Raw genomic sequence first — 19,559 nt, 5'->3', positions numbered from 1 at the left:
ACATGACACTTAAGTAATAACCAATACCAAAAATGGGCGACTTTTATCACAGTAGGATGATTCTTGAGCCACATCATAAGAATTAACATCAGCATTTGGAATCCAAACAAATCTGAAGCTAATTGTCATTTTAATTTTTTTTGGTGTGTTTTTTAGTGTATGTTGTTGTTATTTGTGTGTCCATGGTATTTTTGAGTAACACCTTGTCATTTTGTGTGGTTTTTTTGTGTATGCGTCTTTTAGCACAGTTTGTATCTTCGCTGTAATTTTGTGTATTTTATTTGTTGTGTGTTCTTAGTATCATTGTGTGTATTTGTCTTTCATTTGTGTCATTTTTGTTGTTTATATGCTTTTGTTGTCATTTAGTATATATATTTTTTTCTTTTGTTTTGAGTATGATTGTTGTTCGTGTACTGTATTCTTGTAATCATTTAGTAAATTGGTGTCTGATTTTGTGTATTTTTGGTATCATTTTGTAATTTTTTTCTCTGATTTTGAGTATTTTTTTTCGAGACTTTTGTGCTTTAGCTTTGGGTTGCCAGTTGCAGCATACTTATGCTGCCAAATACGGAACCCAAATACATCTATCTGTGGCTACAGATATAGTTTGCCTTCACCATTGTGACGTTTCTGTGAATTCCAGATTTAACCATAAGTCCAATATAAAACGAGTATTATAAAACTGTAACAATCCAAGTCAAACAGTGATTAAAGCGGTTTGTGGGACCGCTCAGTGGCCATGTTTACATGGGAGCTTTAATTCCTCTTTAAGTCAGAATAAAAGGGAAATCCTCTTTAAACTGACCGTGTAAACACTTAATTCCTTATGCAAATTTAATTCAGAATTAAAGTTAAATCCCGAATTAGGTGGCTGGTTTATTCCATTTTTAATTCTGAATTAAACAATTCCTCTTTCTTTAAAACACTTAATTCCGCTTTAAGGTAACTCCGGTCGCACTGCACATGTACCACAATGACGCGCTAGTGACGATATAGACCAGGATGGACGCCCGGACTTCAGCCGAGACTATTTATTTAATAAGAGCCTTAAAAGACATGGATATAATGAAAAGAGTGGATAGACGGCGATATAAACATGCAGACATTTACAAGGACACGCAGACCTCGGCAAACAGAAAGGCTTCCAGCGGCTGACCAAAATACGGTGTTCTGTCTCTCTCCTGCTCCACGGAGCAAAGTGAAACCATACGTTATTGTTGAGCTGCTGCTTCAAAACTACAATCAAAATAAAAGTGAAAACAGTTCTCATGTGGTCTTCTATGTTGTAGCCGAAAAGAAAAGGCTTGTTGTGTTTTTTTCCCGATAGACGTGATGTGTCACAGAGCCCTTCCCAACCCTCAGACTCAAAGCGGAATTAAATAAAGCTGAATAAACCGGTGTCACGGACTGCGTTTACCTCATACTGAGATCGATTATGAGCATGAGTACGACCGGAAAATGAATTGTTGCTAGTTACGCTGTGATTTTTTCTACTTCTGTCGTACTGAGTGAGTGAAAATCTCAGTCAAGGAATACTTTATTCTCCAAAATACATGATTATAATAAAACACCACTATAAATAACAGTTAACCTAATGTAACTCTACAATAATACGCTGTTGACATTGTGCATGGCAATTCCAGCACGGGTACATCTCAGTACGTAGAAGTCAGGTAAACTCAGTCCGTGACACCGGTTTTCCATGTAAACCTCAATTCGGAATTACTAGTTCCATGTAAACACGAGGCAGAACACTTTATTCGGAATAAGTAATTCTGAATTAAAAAACATAATGTAACCGTGGCCAGTAGTGAGTCTATCCGACCAGCAGAGCGCGTCCCTGCGCCTCGTAGAGACCAGTCAGAGGGTCTGCCTCCTCCAGCCCCCCACCACCTCCAGCCCCCCACCACCGCGAAGCAGGAAAAGCCCTGAAATATGTGTGTGTGAGCGAGTTTTAACACTACCACAGAGCCCATGCTTTGCCAGCCTGCTCCAGCAGCAGCAGCACCCCGGCACACAGGCAGGACTCGGGCAGGATGCGGTGTGTGAGTCCGCCCGTCGGGCACCGAGCTGCGGGCTGCTGCCTGGTTCTCCTCTCCTTCTGTGAGTATCACTTTACTTTACACCGAACCCCACGTCAGCAGACAGACAGCTGTTAGGAACCTATAGCACCTAAAAGCACAGGCGAAGTGTTGTTTGGAGAAGGACGTGTTGGAGCTGAAGGAGGTCCGTGTCGGAGAAGTACGGAGCCATGATCCGCTTCAACTTCCTGAAGAGTTTTGAAGAAGGCGGTTTGCGCTCTTGTTTTGCGCCTTTATGCGGAGCAGATATTCATATTGATCCTCATTCACTAGAAGAATCGCTCAGATGGAATGACTGGGATTATATTGTGTTATTTCTCTGACTCCTGGATGTAGATCAGTGCGACTGACGCCGAAACTCAAAGTCTGGCTGCTGTTCTCTGTCTGTGTGAATGAGCTGTTATTTGTTACATTTAGGCAGCAGTTTTTAATCAATGTGTCACTTTTACTCGGGTTTTCACGGTCTGCTACGCTCACGATTCAGTTTATTACACACACCTGTTCTGCTGCTAATTAGTGTCAGAAGGTCAATTAACCAATCGCACAACAGCATCACGTTGTATTTTGGTTATAGGCAATAACACGGTGTTTAAAGTGGTTCATAATATAATGGTTTTAGGAAAAACAGAAAAAAGTATTAGGGAAAAAAAAAAAGAAAACCTAAATTTGGCCAGATCGCATTTTGCCTTTTTCTTATTGATTTAATTAAACATCTGTACCAACATTTGGGCCAATATAATACCCATATAGGGTGGCTTTTTCACTATTTTTTTTTCAACCACTTTCACAGATATCAGAAGCTTTAAAGGACGTATTGTCATGAATAGTCTTTCTCTGTATTTACTGTAGGGCTGGGGAAAAAAAAATTTATTTAATCGATTAATCGAATTTGTAAATAAAAATGATTTTTATCTTGCAAATTCAAGTTAATATATATATATATATATATATCTTTTTAATTAATTTTTTATTATTAATTTTTTTTTAATTTCCCACCACAGTTTTTTCTGACTCTTTTGGGTTCAGATATGAGCCCGCCCCCTCTTTGTTTACATTTGTTTACCCTTTGAGTAGACTATATGTGTACCACAGGCATGTTAAATGATTTATTCGCACTATGTAGAGATGCTAAGAGAAGAGTTTATTCTCTTTTTCAATTGTAATGTTAAATGTTATAAAATAAGTAGTATGTAATATGATTTCTTAATCAGAAAATTGAAGCTACTGTGAAGTTGCTGTTGCACTTTTGCTTAAACCTGGGTTAAAGCTTGAAATAGTTGAATTAAAATTAAAAAATCTGAGATTTTTTTTTTTTAGGCAAAATCGCGCAGCCCTAGTTTATAGTAAATGAGTAAGAACCTTACAACAGTTCAAACACTATTCCTGAAAATAGAAAAAAAACTTCAACATGATGAAAAAGTGTGGCACCCCTAAATGTTCAGCAATTGACTTCATTTTTGGTACAGATGCTTACAATGTTAATGTGAACAAGGCAAAAGCGATCTGGCAAAATTTGGTAAAATTTAATTTTCTGAACCAGCCTAACGGTGGCGCAGCGGTTACCACAGTGATTCTGTTGCATTGTTTCTGGCGACCCCAAAACATTTTTTTTTCTTCTAGAATTTTTTTATTTTGATCATGTTTTTTATCCTGTCCCACAAATACAGAATAGCCAGTCAGATATATATATATATATATATATATATATATATATATATATAATATATATATATTAAAAAAAAGTATTTCAATATCCATTACTCAGCCATTACTCAACCTCACAACAAGAAGGTCCTGGGTTGGACACCTGGGATCTTTCTGTGTGGAGTTTGCATGTTCTCCCATAGGGCAGGGCGATATAGATCAAAACTCATATCTCTATTTTTTTCTCAAAATGGTGATAAACAATATAAATCTTAATATTTTCAACTCAATAAAGTATTATCAGAAAGACTGTTTTGGGTTCAAATGTACTGATGCAAAATTCTACACAGGCCCATTTATTAACAAACAGCTGCACAATATGTGACACTTATTGCATTTTCTCCCCTAGGGGACAGCACGTGTGAGTGAGTTCTGTGCCGTGGCTCTTTTCGGGGAAGGTCTGGGTTAGGACACACTCAGTAATTCATTTAACTGTACTTTTCATGTTGTTCTGAGAAGTAGTGAAAGCAGCCACTCCTAAAATGAGTATTTCGATACAAAATAAGCTATGAAAAAAAAAAATATATATATATATAGATGTATTATTTTGTAAATTTACCAAAACTAGAAAACCCAATATATCTCCCACAACCCAAAAACATGACTGTCAGGTTGAATAGTGTCTCTAAATTTCCCTTAGGAGTGAATGTGAGTGAGAGTGGTTGCCCTGCAATGGACTGGCGGCCTGTCCAGGGTGTACCCCCACCTAACGCCCATTGAGAGCTGCAGATGGGCACCAGTAGACCTCCGCGACCCTGAAAAACAGGAGCAAGTGGGTCAGAAAATGGATGGATGGATGGATGGTATTTAACACGTACACAATGACTTTCTGCTGTGCAAACTATTCATCAAAATAGAGTGATATAACCAGAATGGAAAAGAAAAGCAGTACACGTTCGTATCTTCATTAAGTTGAGTTTGATTTCCCACAGCACTTCTGTTTTAATGGTCAGGTGTTCCCTGAAGCATTTAGGCTTTCTACCAAACCGTTTCTGAAAACAATTTATCGCACAAGGCTTTTTGTGCACATAAATGATTAAAACAGCAGTTGTATAATAGAGCCTAGAAATTCCTTTAAAGTGATTCTATTATGATTATTTTTTTATCAGTGGAGGCCAGACAAATGAAATGCATCCCATTTGTATAAACTAATCATTTGGCTCCTCACTATGCTTGTGAAAACATACAGAGAATATTTGATTGTTATTGTGAGGAAAATACCCTAAAAACTATGTATTTAGTAGTACCATACTTTTTTATTATTTTTATTATATATATATATATTTTTTTTTTTCAACACATTTTTACAAGCTTTAAAGCCATCTTTCCACATCAGGCAGATGAAAACAGAATCCCACCAGAAAGTCTGATTGAATGTGGGTAGATCAATTTTCTCACTCTCCTCTCCAGTCGGCTCCAGGGCTTCAGATGTCCTTCGTCACGTCTTTTTTTCAGAAATGATACAAGCCTCGATACACGCTCAGCACAGAGGCAACATTCTCCAGTTAAAATAGATCCAATAGGGAATTATAAAGCACTCTTAAACTTGTCTAGATGCTATGGTTGTCCTGATCTGATATTGATTATCTGTCTGATATCAGCAACAATGACACAAAAAAAATAAAATGTAGTTTTTGATAACTTTATATTGGCTGGCATCTGAAATCTCTGCTTCAAGCATCTATTGAGGTTATTTTTTAGGGTGCTGTAATATATATATTTACTTAAATTTTATTTATTTTGTTGAACTGTAGAACATGTTTAAGTTAAACACCACAGACTTTGTGACCTAAAGAGTTAACCCATATGAGTTATTTTAAATGATTCCTCAGGCCAATATACAGGACTTGATAGTATCAATGCTCCAAGCGGGGATTCCCTCTTGAAATATCACCTATGTAAGTTTGGAGGAGACGGACCGTCTTTGGCCAGGTCATGTGACCTGGGGAATGCCTGGAGAACGTTTCATTTTACGAGTTTAGCCTCTGTTTACAGCCAAAAGAGCACATTATGGTTGTTTCGTGTTGGGTTAATGGTGCACTAATCGCTGTGATAGTTGAGTTAAACAAGGATTCTGTAGTAAGGAAGAAGGCAAGTCAGATCCGTAACTTCGGGGTAAGGATTGGTTCTAACGGCTGGGCTCGTGCCACGGCTGGAGGAGCAGCAGCCGCCGCCGCCCTTCTTTCCCCGCCGCCGGAGACGCGGTGCTCGGCCCTCCTCGCTGTGTCGGTAGCGCTCCCCCCTACTCCCTGGCCTCGCTGCCGTCGTCAACCCCTTCACCTGGGACAAAGCGGACGGGCGACCCGGCGTGCGCGGGGCGGTGTCCGTGGCCGGGTCTGGTTACAGGTCTGACCCGAGTGACTGTTTGTTAATTTTTGTAATAGTGCTTGTGGCCACTAGGGGCGCTTGACGTGAAAGTTGCAGGTCTAGTTCCCCTAGTGGCCAAAAGTTACACAGTGTGTCTTTAAACTAATGGTTATTTTGCACTTAAAATGTTATATTTTTATTGAGGTTATTTTTAAATATTAGTTTGAGACAGTTGACTATACATGTATATTCTTTGGATGAATAAGGGCTATCTCATCTTATTTTTTTTTATTATGTTTGCATGGGGATTTGTACTTGTATTTAATTCTTGTATAATATTTAATCCTTATTTTTGTGTAAATAATAATAATTGGCTTGATCTGTATGTTTACTTGTACTTTTTAATCATTTATGTATTATTTATTTTATCCAATTGTACAATATTACAATGTTTAATGTTAAATTGTATGCAACCCATTGGTTAATAATAAATGGGTCAGTTTTTCTATTGTTCTGTGCTTGAGTATGATCACTTGGTCAAACCTTTTCTGACAATCCAAACTACAAAATAAGTAATAAAAGCATGTGATCAGTCCCTCCAAAATTTCGCAGCCAATTTCCTTTTCAAAAAATTGCGGCAAAAGTTGCGGCCTTTTAAGGCTTTATTATTTTCTATAACTTTGCCTAAACTGGTCAATTTGCAAAAAAAACCCAAAACAAACTGATTGCCTTTGAATTCTTTCATACCAGTAAAGTTTAGGGCTTGGATTCACCACAGTTTAAAAAGATATTGATAATTTCCATCACATTGTAAAGGTTTATAGTGCAGAGAATATTACACAGAGAATCCACAAGCAACAATATATTGGCCATTGCTCCCATTTTGAACCATAGTATTTGTACTGATATTGTATTGGATCAACATCAGTATCGAACAACAATACTCAAAGCTGCAATATCGGTATCGTAACACAAGTGAAAAAGTTGTATCAGGACACCCCAGAGAGACGGTTTTCAAAGAGGAAATCAATAGTGAGCAGCATTTCTGTGTGTGAAAAAGGATTTCTAATGCTTGGTAAAGTTCAGAAGTAATGGCCAAACTTGTTTGAGATGGAAAAAAAAGAGGCCAGTTAAACCCTAAGATCCAGAAGACCATCAACAACATTGGAGACGATATGTAGAAGCTAAAACAGCTCAAGAATGCCACTCCATTTACTCAGAACATGAATTCATAGAGCTCACAATATTGAAATAATCTGAAAACGGTTACATGTTAACTGATTTGTCTGGATTTCCACTCCAGATCTCATTTAGGAGGGAAATAATTTGCTTATAGATCATGAGAGCACGTTTCTAACATGGAACATGTTTTCTGGTGTGTCGTCATGGTTATCCAGTGGTGTACTTTGAATTACACATGGTTACAGAATGTCTATTGTTTCATATTCACCTTTACATTTACACATTTATTACAATTATATGTTCAAACTTAATTATTGTGATTATTATATTAAATGTTTTTTTTTTTTTTTGTTTTCATTTTCAGGTGAATAATAAACACAAAATGTAAATTACCTCAGTGTTTATAATACATGCACAAGCCCCGGACTATAAATCCAATAATGGCACAACCTCTGGTAACATTGATTTACTATTAATTAGATTCCACTGAGGAAATTAAGCTTTTAACCTTCCCTTGGTCCTTGTTCCTTTGCTTCTTTTATGGTTGATTGATTAAATGCGTCCCTGTCATGTATCTCTACAAGTCTCGTTGGTTTTTATTTTCATCAATAAATGCAAATAAGTACATTTCACAGTCTGTTCTGTTATAATCCATCTGTAATGTATTACTAATCTCTTGAGTTTGTGCCTCGGTTGCAAGTACAATGCATTTTTTGGCAAAGAGTGCAGTCACGGTCCTGTGCTTAGTTACACTACACTCTCATCTCCAGCCAAAGCTTTGTTTGTGTATTTGGCTCTGAGTTTTAGTTGGACACAGCGCTCTGACAAGGATGATTATCTGAACTATGTCTATATGGTATAATCTAAACATTAAGGACAAGGAGGTGTCCAGATTGGTCAGTTTTGTGACATGCTGACATTTTTTTTTAATTGGTTAAATAATTAATTCTTCCCCAAAGCGTTAAAATCTGTTGAATTGAGGAGCCAGAAATAAACAAAGACAGTAATGCATATGCCCTCCATAACATATTTTATGTTAGCTTCTTTAACTTTATTCATATTTATTTATTCTCCTCAGAAATTACTTTTTGGTGGGAATCTTGCAATTATAAATTAATAAACAAATGTTTTTTTTTTAATATTTAATATTTTGTGTTTTCAGTGTGTATTGTCTCTTATTTTGAAAGTTGTTTTGGTCATTTTGTGTGTTTTTGAGCCATTATGTGTTTTCTATTTTGTCATTGTGTGTATTTCTGTCATGTTGCAAATTTTTGTTTGAAGATTTGTGCATCGTTGGAGTCATTTTCTGTATTTTTGGGGTAATTTTGCAAAACTTTCCATCATATTTTGTATTTTCTCACACATTGAGTGTTTTTGGAGTCACTTTGTATGTGTTGTTGTTGTTTTTGTAGTCATTTTATGTATTTTAGTGGTGGTTTGTGTGTATTGTCTTTTAAATTATTAACATTTTAAACTTGAGGATTAGCGGGTCATATAGGCGTAGATTAAAAGATACACACTTACAATCAATGAGGAATAAAGATTGCGGATTAAGGGATCCTTCTGAAAGTTACAGTTTTATGTATAGTTTAATGGAATGACAATTTCACTGCACATATTTGTTTTGTCCTAAAGTCTAAAAAAAAAACAACGACAAACCTTGTATTCTCTTTCAAATTGTATTTTCTATATTTATATTTTAATCTGCATTCTAATACACTGCAATCTACAATCTGCACTTCCTGTCGCTGTCTAATTTGTGCAGTAAGCCAAGGGAGGAAATTCCACTCTTTGTGTCCTTCATCGTCTGATTAAAGTCAGATTTAGAGCATGCTGATGTTGCTTTGTAGGCTGCCAGATTTGGTATAAATGGCTGCATGCAATTTTTATTTTTTTCCCTCTCAGATGCTGCTGTTTTTGATGAATTGATTTTAAATTTTGTAAATCGATCACCAAAGATTTCCTGGTCCCACAATCGATCACAATGTAATTGGATTGAAACTCTCTCGGCTGATTACAAACTCAGCTCGACTCAGCGCTCTGAGAGAACCAGCTGTTCTACCTTTCCTTTGGTTTTGTCTTTTGTTCTGTCTCTGTCCAGTGGAAAAAAATGATTTTTTTTTAATATATGGGTAATTTCATGTCATTTCAACACATTTTCAGGTCTCACATGAGAAATTTGTTCATAATAAATATTATGTTTTCAAAAATCAATGTTTTTCTGATGCAGTGGTTATTATATATTTTGTTTATGTTGCTAGTAAAAAACTAAACAAGGCAAACAGAATGACCTCATGTAAAGGTTACAGTACTAGTTACTGTCAAAAGTGATGTTGGGGCGGTAACGCGTTGCTACTGGTGTCACCCAAGAACCAGTGCATATATGTGACTAATCATTAATGATGTGAACAGTCTATGTTCATAGCTCAAAGCTGATCAAATCACAGGGAACTTGGGCATATATAAAGTTGTTTACTGAAAGCCCAAACATGTTCCAGCCCCAAACCCCAACAAACCTTTTTCCAATTTTGAGGTGCTGGGTTATCCACCAGATAGGATGTATAGCAGATCTTTCAGTATAATCTGAGATAGTATGTGGAGCTGTATTAGTATCCCAAATTTCAGTTTCCTATGTGATGGAGTTCCTGAGATATTGGAAGCTGAAAATTGAAAAAAAAAAAAAAAAAATGACGCACAAAACCCGAAACCACGACAAACTCTTTTTCCAATGTTGTAGAGCTGGCATGTCCACCAGATCGGATGTATAGCAGATATTTATATATATTCTGAGAGAGTAGGTGGAGCTGTATTACTGTATCAAATGTCAGTTTCCTATGTGGTCCAGTTCCTGAGATATTGGAAGCTGAAAAATAAGGATGCACGGAAATCAACACTAGTGATAGGCCGATACGTCAGTCGGCTGATGTTATCGGCCGGTTTTTGCGTTTTTAACGTGTATCAACATTGGCCGATGCAGGCTGCTGCGTTCACCAATCCGCATTATTTACAGAGAGCAGAAATATGTTCTTGTTCTACATCATCTATTTTTAATATTTGTTAAATATTTTTTCCTAGTCGTTCTATCTCACCTTTGTTAATTTCAATTAATGTTTTTTTTTTTTTTTTTTTTAAATTGAGACTTGTACCATTTGTTATCAGTGTGTCATTTTTATGATGTAAATTGAGGGAGCGAAAGTAGTATCGGCTCAAGAAAATCAGCAGTCCGTATCGATCATCGGCTAAGGCTGATGGAAAAAAATCAGCATCAGTCCTAAAAAAAATCCATATCAATATATCCCTAATTGACACAATCCCCCCTCACTAAATTGTCCATATCCTGAAAAATCTTCATTCACTCAAACTACAAATTTACAGTGTGCCTGTTGAATAATCACGGAACAATTGGTAAATATTTTTTGTGACTTTTTGTGTGTTGAAATGACATGGAATGACCCATATCCAATGTTGTTTTAGTTAAAAACAAAGTATCAAAATAAACATTTTCTCTCTCTTCTTCCAGTCCACATCAACATCATCGCTGGCAGCCCAGGAAAAAGCTTTCAGGTAAAAACCAACAACAACAATAATTCTTCATCCTCTTTTCTACTAAATCCTTTCTCTGTTTTGAACTTCTTGATCTTTAAGATTCTTTTATATTTCCTATCGTCTGTGGTTCAGAGTTGCTGCTTGATAAATTATTAATAAGTTGAGTTACTCTATCGTTAATTAGGGTGAGAAGTTGTTGACAGTAAGCCGCCTGGCTGAGGCGCTTAGCATTTTAGAAACAGGAGAATTAGTGCTGGAGATGGTGATGCTTTTAGCTGGTGCCAACCATTTGCTTTCTTTTCTTTTCTTTTCTGAGAGTCTTGTATTTTTACATCGCTATTATCTAAGGTCAGGGGTTGTAGTCCAAACTGAGAAAGCTTTATATACTGAACTTTGCTGTCTGTATTCACAAAAAAAGCTTTAGTAGATTCAACATAAATTATTTATTTTTCATATTCAATTGAATATATGAATGAAAATATATGTACTTGATCCTAAAAAGCTTGTGTGTTTCCAGAACGGAGCAATTACTGAATTATTAAAGTGAATAAACTCATTCAATTTACCATTCCTATTTTATTTTTACTTTATTATTTTTATTTTATAATATAGAACAAAATATTGAACAAACAGGGGACTTGGTTGTACAAAAAAGGCACTAGAATGGGAAAAAAAAGTAGAAAATAAATACAAAATGTAGGTAGCATGATATACATTTTTATGATAAACCAACACCAGCATAGTTATAAAGTGCAAGGAATATGATAAATTATACACCATTACAGGAAAAGTTAACAAAATGTTGGCATTTTATAAATCAGAAGTCCTCAAATTCAGTCATTCCTTAAATATTTTACTCTTAAGACAACGTGGAAGATTCCGTAACTTTAGAGAAAACACATTTCATTTTCACTTATTATTTTAGATTTTCCTTGCTGTGTCCGTTGTTTTGGGTTTCTCCCTTGTGATCTACATATGTTTTTTAGGTCACTTGGTGTCTAAAGACTTTAGAGGTATGAGTTTTTGTGAGTGAGCAAGTTTTTGCTATTTTTGACTTGCTGAGATTTTAATTTCCAGCGACTTTTGCCTTTTAATGTGTGAAAAAAAAGATGGATTGTTGGACTTTGCTTTGTAACAATGACCTAGTTGTTGTAATGGTAGAAGTGTTGCTACACAGCAGCATTAAAATGGTGATTTTAGCAAGCTATGACATTTGGGCATTTGGAGCACAAACCTAGAGCCTACTGTCGGCTTTGCTTGGCTGTGGAACTTTTTTTCCGTCATGAAAAATTGAGCGAAAAAGTTATGAACCACTAGTTTAGTTTCTGACACTGAAATAATTTTGAGACTATAGTTATTTTGAGAATGAAAAACAAAGATCCGTGCTTGCTGTAAAATCCCAATACTACTACTTCTACTACTACTAACTACTGCTTCAAATTCCAGGTGGATTATCAAGACTATTGGTCCGCCTAAGTGTCAATCATTCTGGTGATATGTTTACGTAAGGCCTTCATACGTGCTCGTCCCTAGTAGTTTTCGCTTGCTGCGCATGCGCACTTTTCACTCACCTATGGCGAGTCTGACATGGTGGGAAAAGTGTAAATCTTCTTTTGGAAATTAAGCTTGCATGAGCGATGCCGACACCAACTTGTAAACAGAGCTGTGCACGACGAAAACTGGGCTCGTGCACGCTCTCTCGCACACGTTTAATAAGCGTTTACTCTTGGGAGCAGGTAGCGATGCGCATGTGCAGGGCCGGGTCGTCCAATAGGCAGTACAGGCAAATACTGAGGGCGCCGTGGCCTAAGGGGGGGCACCAGAAAATTACAAAAAAAATATGTTACTTGAAGTGCTTTTATTTTAACAAACCTTCTGGCCGCACCAGTGTTTTCCTTCTCCAAGATGGGGTCATGGTTGTTTTAAGTTCTGGATGATCTGCAACCCAGCTGCACTTGTGTTAAGCACAAAAGTCCTGAATTAAATTAATGGATGGATGCTGAATAAGTTTGCAAAGAGTTGTATACAAGTATTTTGAACAGCTTTTGTATATAGTTATTGCGTATTATAAATGTAGCTTATGTATATATTTTTTTTGTTGCAAACAGTGTGGTTATTTAAATTAGAGTTTGACCGATATATCAGCCGGCCGATATATCGGGTTGATATATAGACTTTTTTCAATATCTATCAATATAAAATATATATTTTTTAGCACTTTAGAGTATCCAGTTTAGCTGCGCCACAGGCTGACGTCCAGAGGCTGTTCAATAACATTCTGCTTCAACCCGTTTGAATTATAATATAAAAGTTATGGCACAGTTTACATATACAGAAACTTGATCTTTTTCAAGCTTAAAGTATTTCCAGGTGGTTCTAGTCTTCTTTCTCCCCCCCCATGGTCTCACTGCCCGACAGCAACAACTGCACATGTGGGCGTAGCAGGTAGCGATCAAATTCACTGCAGATTGTTCAGTCCTCCTAAATTAATCTTTTAAAAAAATTATCATGCATGGTTTTATTGCTTCATGGATTATCACACTTCACTTTTTATTGCATTACACAAAAACAGGCAACACAAAAAGACTAGTGCTCTGGCTGTAACTGTGCACAAACCAACATCCTGAGTAAAACTGATCTCAGAATGCAGAGTCACCACCAAGCACTGGTAGAATTTCATGTTTTGATGCATCTCAAGATTTCCCGCTTTGTCTCTGCAGCTCAATACTACTATTGCACCACATCCCTGCAACAAAACAGTGACAGCGTGAAACCTAAAGCTGGAAACACAATTTCAGCCCTGCACATCCCAGTCCACTTTCTATCGTACCCTTTTGTGTGATTAGCATATGGATCAAAGATCCCTCACTACTCATGTTCATTAAAGGCAGCTGGAAGTCTCATCTTAACAACAAATGTTATATCGTCATGGAAGCATAATGCTCTAATCTCAAATCTAATATTTAGACTCTTGGTTGTTCCTGCATTTTACTGCTCAGATACATAATAACATTTATAGGATCCAAGAAGAGACTTTAGGACAAAAACAATACTTCACTCTGAGAGGGTTTAATATTTGTAATATTTGACTAGTTATAGGGTAAACTGATTTTACCCAATTTCAATTTCTTCTTCTTTTTTGTCATTTTGTATATTTGTGTTTTTGTGTTGTTTGTGTTTTGTGGGGTTAGAATCTATCTATCTATCTATCTATCTATCTATCTATCTATCTATCTATCTATCTATATATTTATTTTTTTCTCCCATTTTGTGTTTTTTGAGTCATTTTGTGTACATTTTAGTTGTTATTTTTGTTGCCATTTTATAATTTTTGAAGTTATTTTGTGTATTTTTGCTGGCCTTTTGAGTATTTTTGTTGATGCTTTGCCTATGTTTCTGTAAATTTTATCAGTTATGTTTTTGGATTTTTTTTGTCACTTTGTGCAGTTTTTTTGTGACATTTTTAAATTATTTTGTGTATTTCAGTTTTGTTTTTGTGTATTTTGCCAGTTATGTTTTTGTATTTTTGTAGTAATTGTTTTTGTATTTTTCTGTAAATTTCTACATTTCTTGCAGTCATTTTTGTAAATTTGCTGTTTTGTGTATTTTTCTGTCATTGTGTGTTTTTGAGGTTATTTCGTGCATTTATTTTGGGGGTGTCACTTAGGGCCACATGTGGTCCTTGGTCCACCAGTTGCAAACTACTGCGCTATACTAATAAATTTGCTTTGCTTTTGTAACTATTGTGACTATGAGCTTCAAATCCCAAGGCAAGCAAAGCCAATAGTTACATCATGTTTCTAATGTTCTCTTAATACAAAACCTTGACAGTCTTTCGTTAAAAATTTCAGAATGTGTCTCTGGTAGGTTACATAAAGCACCCGTTATATTATGTACTGAAAATATTATTATTCATCTCTGCAGGAACTTTATCTGAAGTGTAGCTATTTGCTTTAAAGACCTGATGTGCCTTCATATGCTCAAGTATATAACTTCAGAAGTTCACAGTTTGGGGTCCTCTCTGCTAACAGTTAATGTTGTCTGTAAAGTCACTTATGGCTAAGAGCTTTTCTTCCACTCATGCCTGAGTCTCCTCACCTTGAACAGGGATTTTATAACTGAGCCTCAGAGGAGACGGTCTTAAGCACGTCTGAATAATGGCTGAATAAAGTTTTCCCAGTTTAGCAGATGTGACGTTTAAATTAGTGATAGCGACCGAACAAAATACAAGTAAACAAAGCCGTTTCAATGCAGTTGAATCACAATATTCTGGGCCCGTTTTTTCAAAACGTTGATCACGTAATATATTTGACTTTTGATCCAGATAGAAACTTTTTAGGATCACCAAATCTGGATAACCAGTGCTCATCTTTGTTTGATGACCGTGACCAACCTCCTGCATGCTGCCAGAACCAGCAAACAGGATGTTAAACAAGTGACGCAATAGTTACCCGGGGTTTCCACTGGATACGTCTCCGTTGCGCCACGACTCCGAACTGGTTTTGCTCCGCTGTCCGCCATCCGGCAATCCCCACCGGTTGCGTTTTGAGTGCGCCACGTTGCAGTCCGGTTGACATCACGAGACCGCGGAGTTCTCACGATATTTACATAATTACGCGAGAACGCAGTTAAAGTAGTAAAATACAATGATACATACATTAAAGTGCAGCAATATTCACAAACAAGTACAGATACAAATGGGCATTTATGTGGTTAATAGAGCCAGGGAAATAGATTGAATGACACATATATAATTAGGAAAATAAAACGATATAGAAAAGAGAGGAAACATAAATTAATAAAGATGAATAAATAACGATAAAGGGGTGACAGGGAAACACATTTCAGCCATGTACTGTATGTATGTATCACATTGTTCAGTTTCACAGCTTTTTTATTTGTTACATGTTTTGAAACTGAAAGGTACTTTTGTTGCTCTATAACTTGTGCAATGACAAATAAATTTAACTCAAACTCAACTTTTAAGGTATTAAAATATAAAATTTACCTTATGTTGTTGTTGTCCTGGCCACATTTTTTAGCTACAGCCAACAGAGAAGAGATAATATGATTAAATATGATCTGAAGTGTTTTATTTTGAAAAGTAACTAGATGTTTTAATGTTCAGTGTGTGCTTAACTTCCTGTTTTGCTGTATTTGCTCTGTGCTGAGTTAATACGTCGTGCACCGGCATCCGGCAGAAATAGAAGTCCTGCATATCTCTGCAGGATGGCTCCGGACTGTTGGAGCTGGGACGGAGCAGATACGCAGCGCACCACACCCGGTGGAAATGAACACATAGACTAAAGTGAAAACCTATCAGCTCCGGTGGCGTGGCGGAGACATAACGCATCCAGTGGAAATTGTGGGTTAGACACCATTTCTGATTTGGATTTTAAAACAGTGATGTCATTGCTTTATTATCCTGTTTTATCATTGCATGCATCACTTAAAAATAATCTAAAAACAAAATAATATTGTTGATTGTGATTAATATACACCAATTAATGACAGACTTAAATACATTATTTGTGGTCAATATTTACACTCCTTGTCCCCCTACAGCTGTGTGGGAGATTATTTTATGAGTCCAAACTCTTATTACTTTATTGTAGACCTATGTAAACTGTTCTAGCCTACCCTAATTGTTCCCAAACAGGGGTACGTGTACCCCTGCTGGTACAGGAGCACATTGCAGCGGATTCTCGGAAAAATTAAATTAATTTAAAAAATAATCAATAAATGTTCCTAGTTTATTTTAAGGCTATTTTTTGGGCAAATTCACCACAAAATAACAGTACTATTGCTCAATGAAAAATAAATTTTCTTGTTATTTATTGAAACATGATTATTTTATGCTGTACAAGGTAATTTTATTGCAATTTTGACAATAGGAGAAAATATATTTGCTACATTTTGCAAAGGAGACTGTATTTACTATTTTAGTAAACACGCAGCTTTATTATTTACGTTGAAAAACTGATCCCTGGTGTGTCTTAAAAAAGGAAGCCATGGAAAAAAGGTTTTAGATGTTTTCTTGATCAAAATTGACTCAGTCAAAGGCTTCATCAGTTCTTCTTTGTTTGCAGTTTGACAAAAGCTCTTCTAGCAGAACAATGTAACCCTGAATAACTTTCACAGTGGGCTCTGTCGGTGAGGGTTGTTTGTTGCTCCTGGCAACAATTTTTGGACAACTGTCAACAGTCCTGTGTGATCCGCTCACCTCTGCTGGCAACAATCGTTGCTGAGAAAAGCTCGACTGAGTCTGACTGAGCTCGCTCTAAGCAAACAATAGTGCCCCTGTTGAACCGTTTCCTCGTGTGGGAAATTGCTGAATTATGGAAGAAAAATGAAGAACAGAGAGCGCTAATGATGCTGAGTGGGAACGAGCACAGTCTTCATCAAAGCATACGAAGCAGATGTGTTTGTCTGAACAAATGAAAAATTATGCCGCGAGATTGCGTGCAACAAGCACTTCATCAGGTAGAAGCAGGTTTTTGCATTCATCACACAGCATTGAGAGTCCCAGGGTTTGTTGATAAATTAGACAAGAAAAAACCAACAGGACAGATGGCGCACCTTAACCACAACAAAGCTACGCCGTGTTTTAAAAGTATTAGCGGTGGAGTTCAGGAGCTCAGAGGATGTTCAGTCTCACCCAGGTTTGGGGTCAATTACATTTTTCAATTACAATTAAGTCTTCAATTATCCATGTTGAATTACGAATACGGTGACCAAGCGGCGTCATAGGTTCCGAAGAAGTGGCAGGGGTGGGTAATCCAAGGTCACGTATGCGTCAATGTTGGGGATTGCGGTTTGGTATGAGTAGCAATAGCATTAGCCTATTAACATAAACCTAGCATTAGCATAAACCTAGCAATAGCATTAATGTAGCATTAGCATTAGCCTAGCAATAACATTGACCTAACATTAGCAGTAGGCTAACATTAGTTTTAGCCTAGCATTAGTAATACCCTGGCATTAGCAATAGCCTAGCAATAGCATTAACCTAGCATAATCTTTAACCTCGCAACAGCTACATCTTCAATTATCCATGTTCAATTTCGAATACGGTGACCAACATTTTTTCCAATTACTATCAAAATTACAACTATTATTTCCCCCCTGAAAGTCAATTACAATTACGTTCTCGATTACTAATATTCAATTACAACATATACAATTACTGAGCCTTTGATAAATAAGCTCATAAAACTTAACTTTCCTTTTGTGTTCAGTAAAATGCACAAAAAAATATTATCTATCATCAAATTTGTTTCTCATTTCTTGGTTACCTTGTTGGGCTTCCTTATCTATGGAAATACTGGTGTCATTATTTTTGCTGTGGGTCAGTATACAGTACCCCTCCATTTCAATTTTCTTTTAATTTATGGTAAAATGACCCTGACGAGAACTGACAGTAGGAAAGTTGATATGAAACATGTTTTAATAATTGCAACCCATAGAACTGTAACATGGTTCTCCAATTATGCATTTAATTCAATTGTAATTAACAGCTTTTGTAGAATTTCCATGAAATTCCATAGAAATTTCCATAGAATTATAATTAGTCAGTTATCTAAACTCAATAACATTTCAGTTATGATTACAACAGCAACAGATTTTTTTAATTACAATTGCAATGATAATTACACCATGAATGTAATTAATTATCAATTATGCGATTACAATTATAATTGACGCCAACCTTGGTCCTATTGATCTGAGACTTATTCACTGATTGGTTCACTGGTATAATTTAATACTGTAATATTCTGACATTTCTCATGTTAATCACTCTGCCTTGCAAATCCAAAATATGAATGCAGTGGCATTACTCTCACACTGTCACGTTTGATTTGGATCATTAATAAAGCTTGGCCTCTTGTTCGTCGGTAATTCTGTAATGCCAGTTGCTATGGACACATTTCATCCCAGTTAATTAAGCAATAAAGTTGCTTCAAGTGGATGCAACTAATTAACCTTTGTCATTTGTTTCAGTTAGCTGCATCGTAAACATTAGCAGCAGCTACAGCTTCTATAATTTTCTATACTCTATACCAGACATGCGCAACTGGTGACTTGCGGGCCACATGTGACCCTAAGTGGATTTTTTTGCGGCCCCCAAAGCAATTCCCCAAAGATTGTAACTCAAGAAGTTGGAAGTTATATGAAGCCCAACATAATACAAAAAGTACACAAAAAATTCCAGAAATACACAAAATGACTCATAAAACATGAAATGACAACAAAGATAGAAACAACAACACCTTAAACAAACAAAATGATGACAAAAACACACACAACAACAACAACATATTACAGAATAGCTCCAAAGACACACAAACTGTTCACAAATTGCCTGAAAAATACAGAAAGTGACCCCAAAAATGCACAGATAGACAAAAAAACTGCAGGAAAATTTAACTAAGAACACACACACACACACACGGCAGCGCGGATTGATGGAAACGGAAGAGACAATAGTGCCGATTAAAACTGGAGGTATGAATTTTTTTTGTGGGTGGTTTTGTGATGTAAATGAATCAAGCTTTCAAACGCATATATTTTTTTCTATTAAAAACTCACAGTTTTGTGGCCCCGGAAACTAACCGGGACTACTTTCTTGAACAACTTCAAGAACTCCAGAACTCGGACCAGGGAGGTGACCACTGAGTGAGACAATGTGTATGCACTATAGTGCTGGTGAGGATTGCATACAACGTCATGTCTTAAATA

At 36.4% G+C, this 19,559-nt stretch overlaps 1 protein-coding gene across 1 annotated transcript in view; it reads left to right on the top strand.

Annotated features, from left to right (window-relative positions):
- The first annotated feature begins 1,872 nt into the window (after positions 1 to 1,872).
- b3glcta (beta 3-glucosyltransferase a) overlaps positions 1,873 to 19,559 on the top strand; it is an 84,550-nt gene continuing 66,863 nt past the window's right edge. The window contains exons 1-2 of the mRNA XM_028465674.1: positions 1,873 to 2,103; positions 10,795 to 10,838. Of these exons, the coding sequence (XP_028321475.1) occupies positions 2,037 to 2,103; positions 10,795 to 10,838 (111 nt within the window). The 5' untranslated portion in view covers positions 1,873 to 2,036. The remainder of the gene's footprint in view (positions 2,104 to 10,794; positions 10,839 to 19,559) is intronic.

This window comes from Gouania willdenowi, chromosome 13, assembly GCF_900634775.1.
Source record: "Gouania willdenowi chromosome 13, fGouWil2.1, whole genome shotgun sequence".
Classification (NCBI taxonomy): Eukaryota; Metazoa; Chordata; class Actinopteri; order Blenniiformes; family Gobiesocidae; genus Gouania; species Gouania willdenowi.
This window is presented reverse-complemented; position numbering and strand designations above follow the sequence as displayed.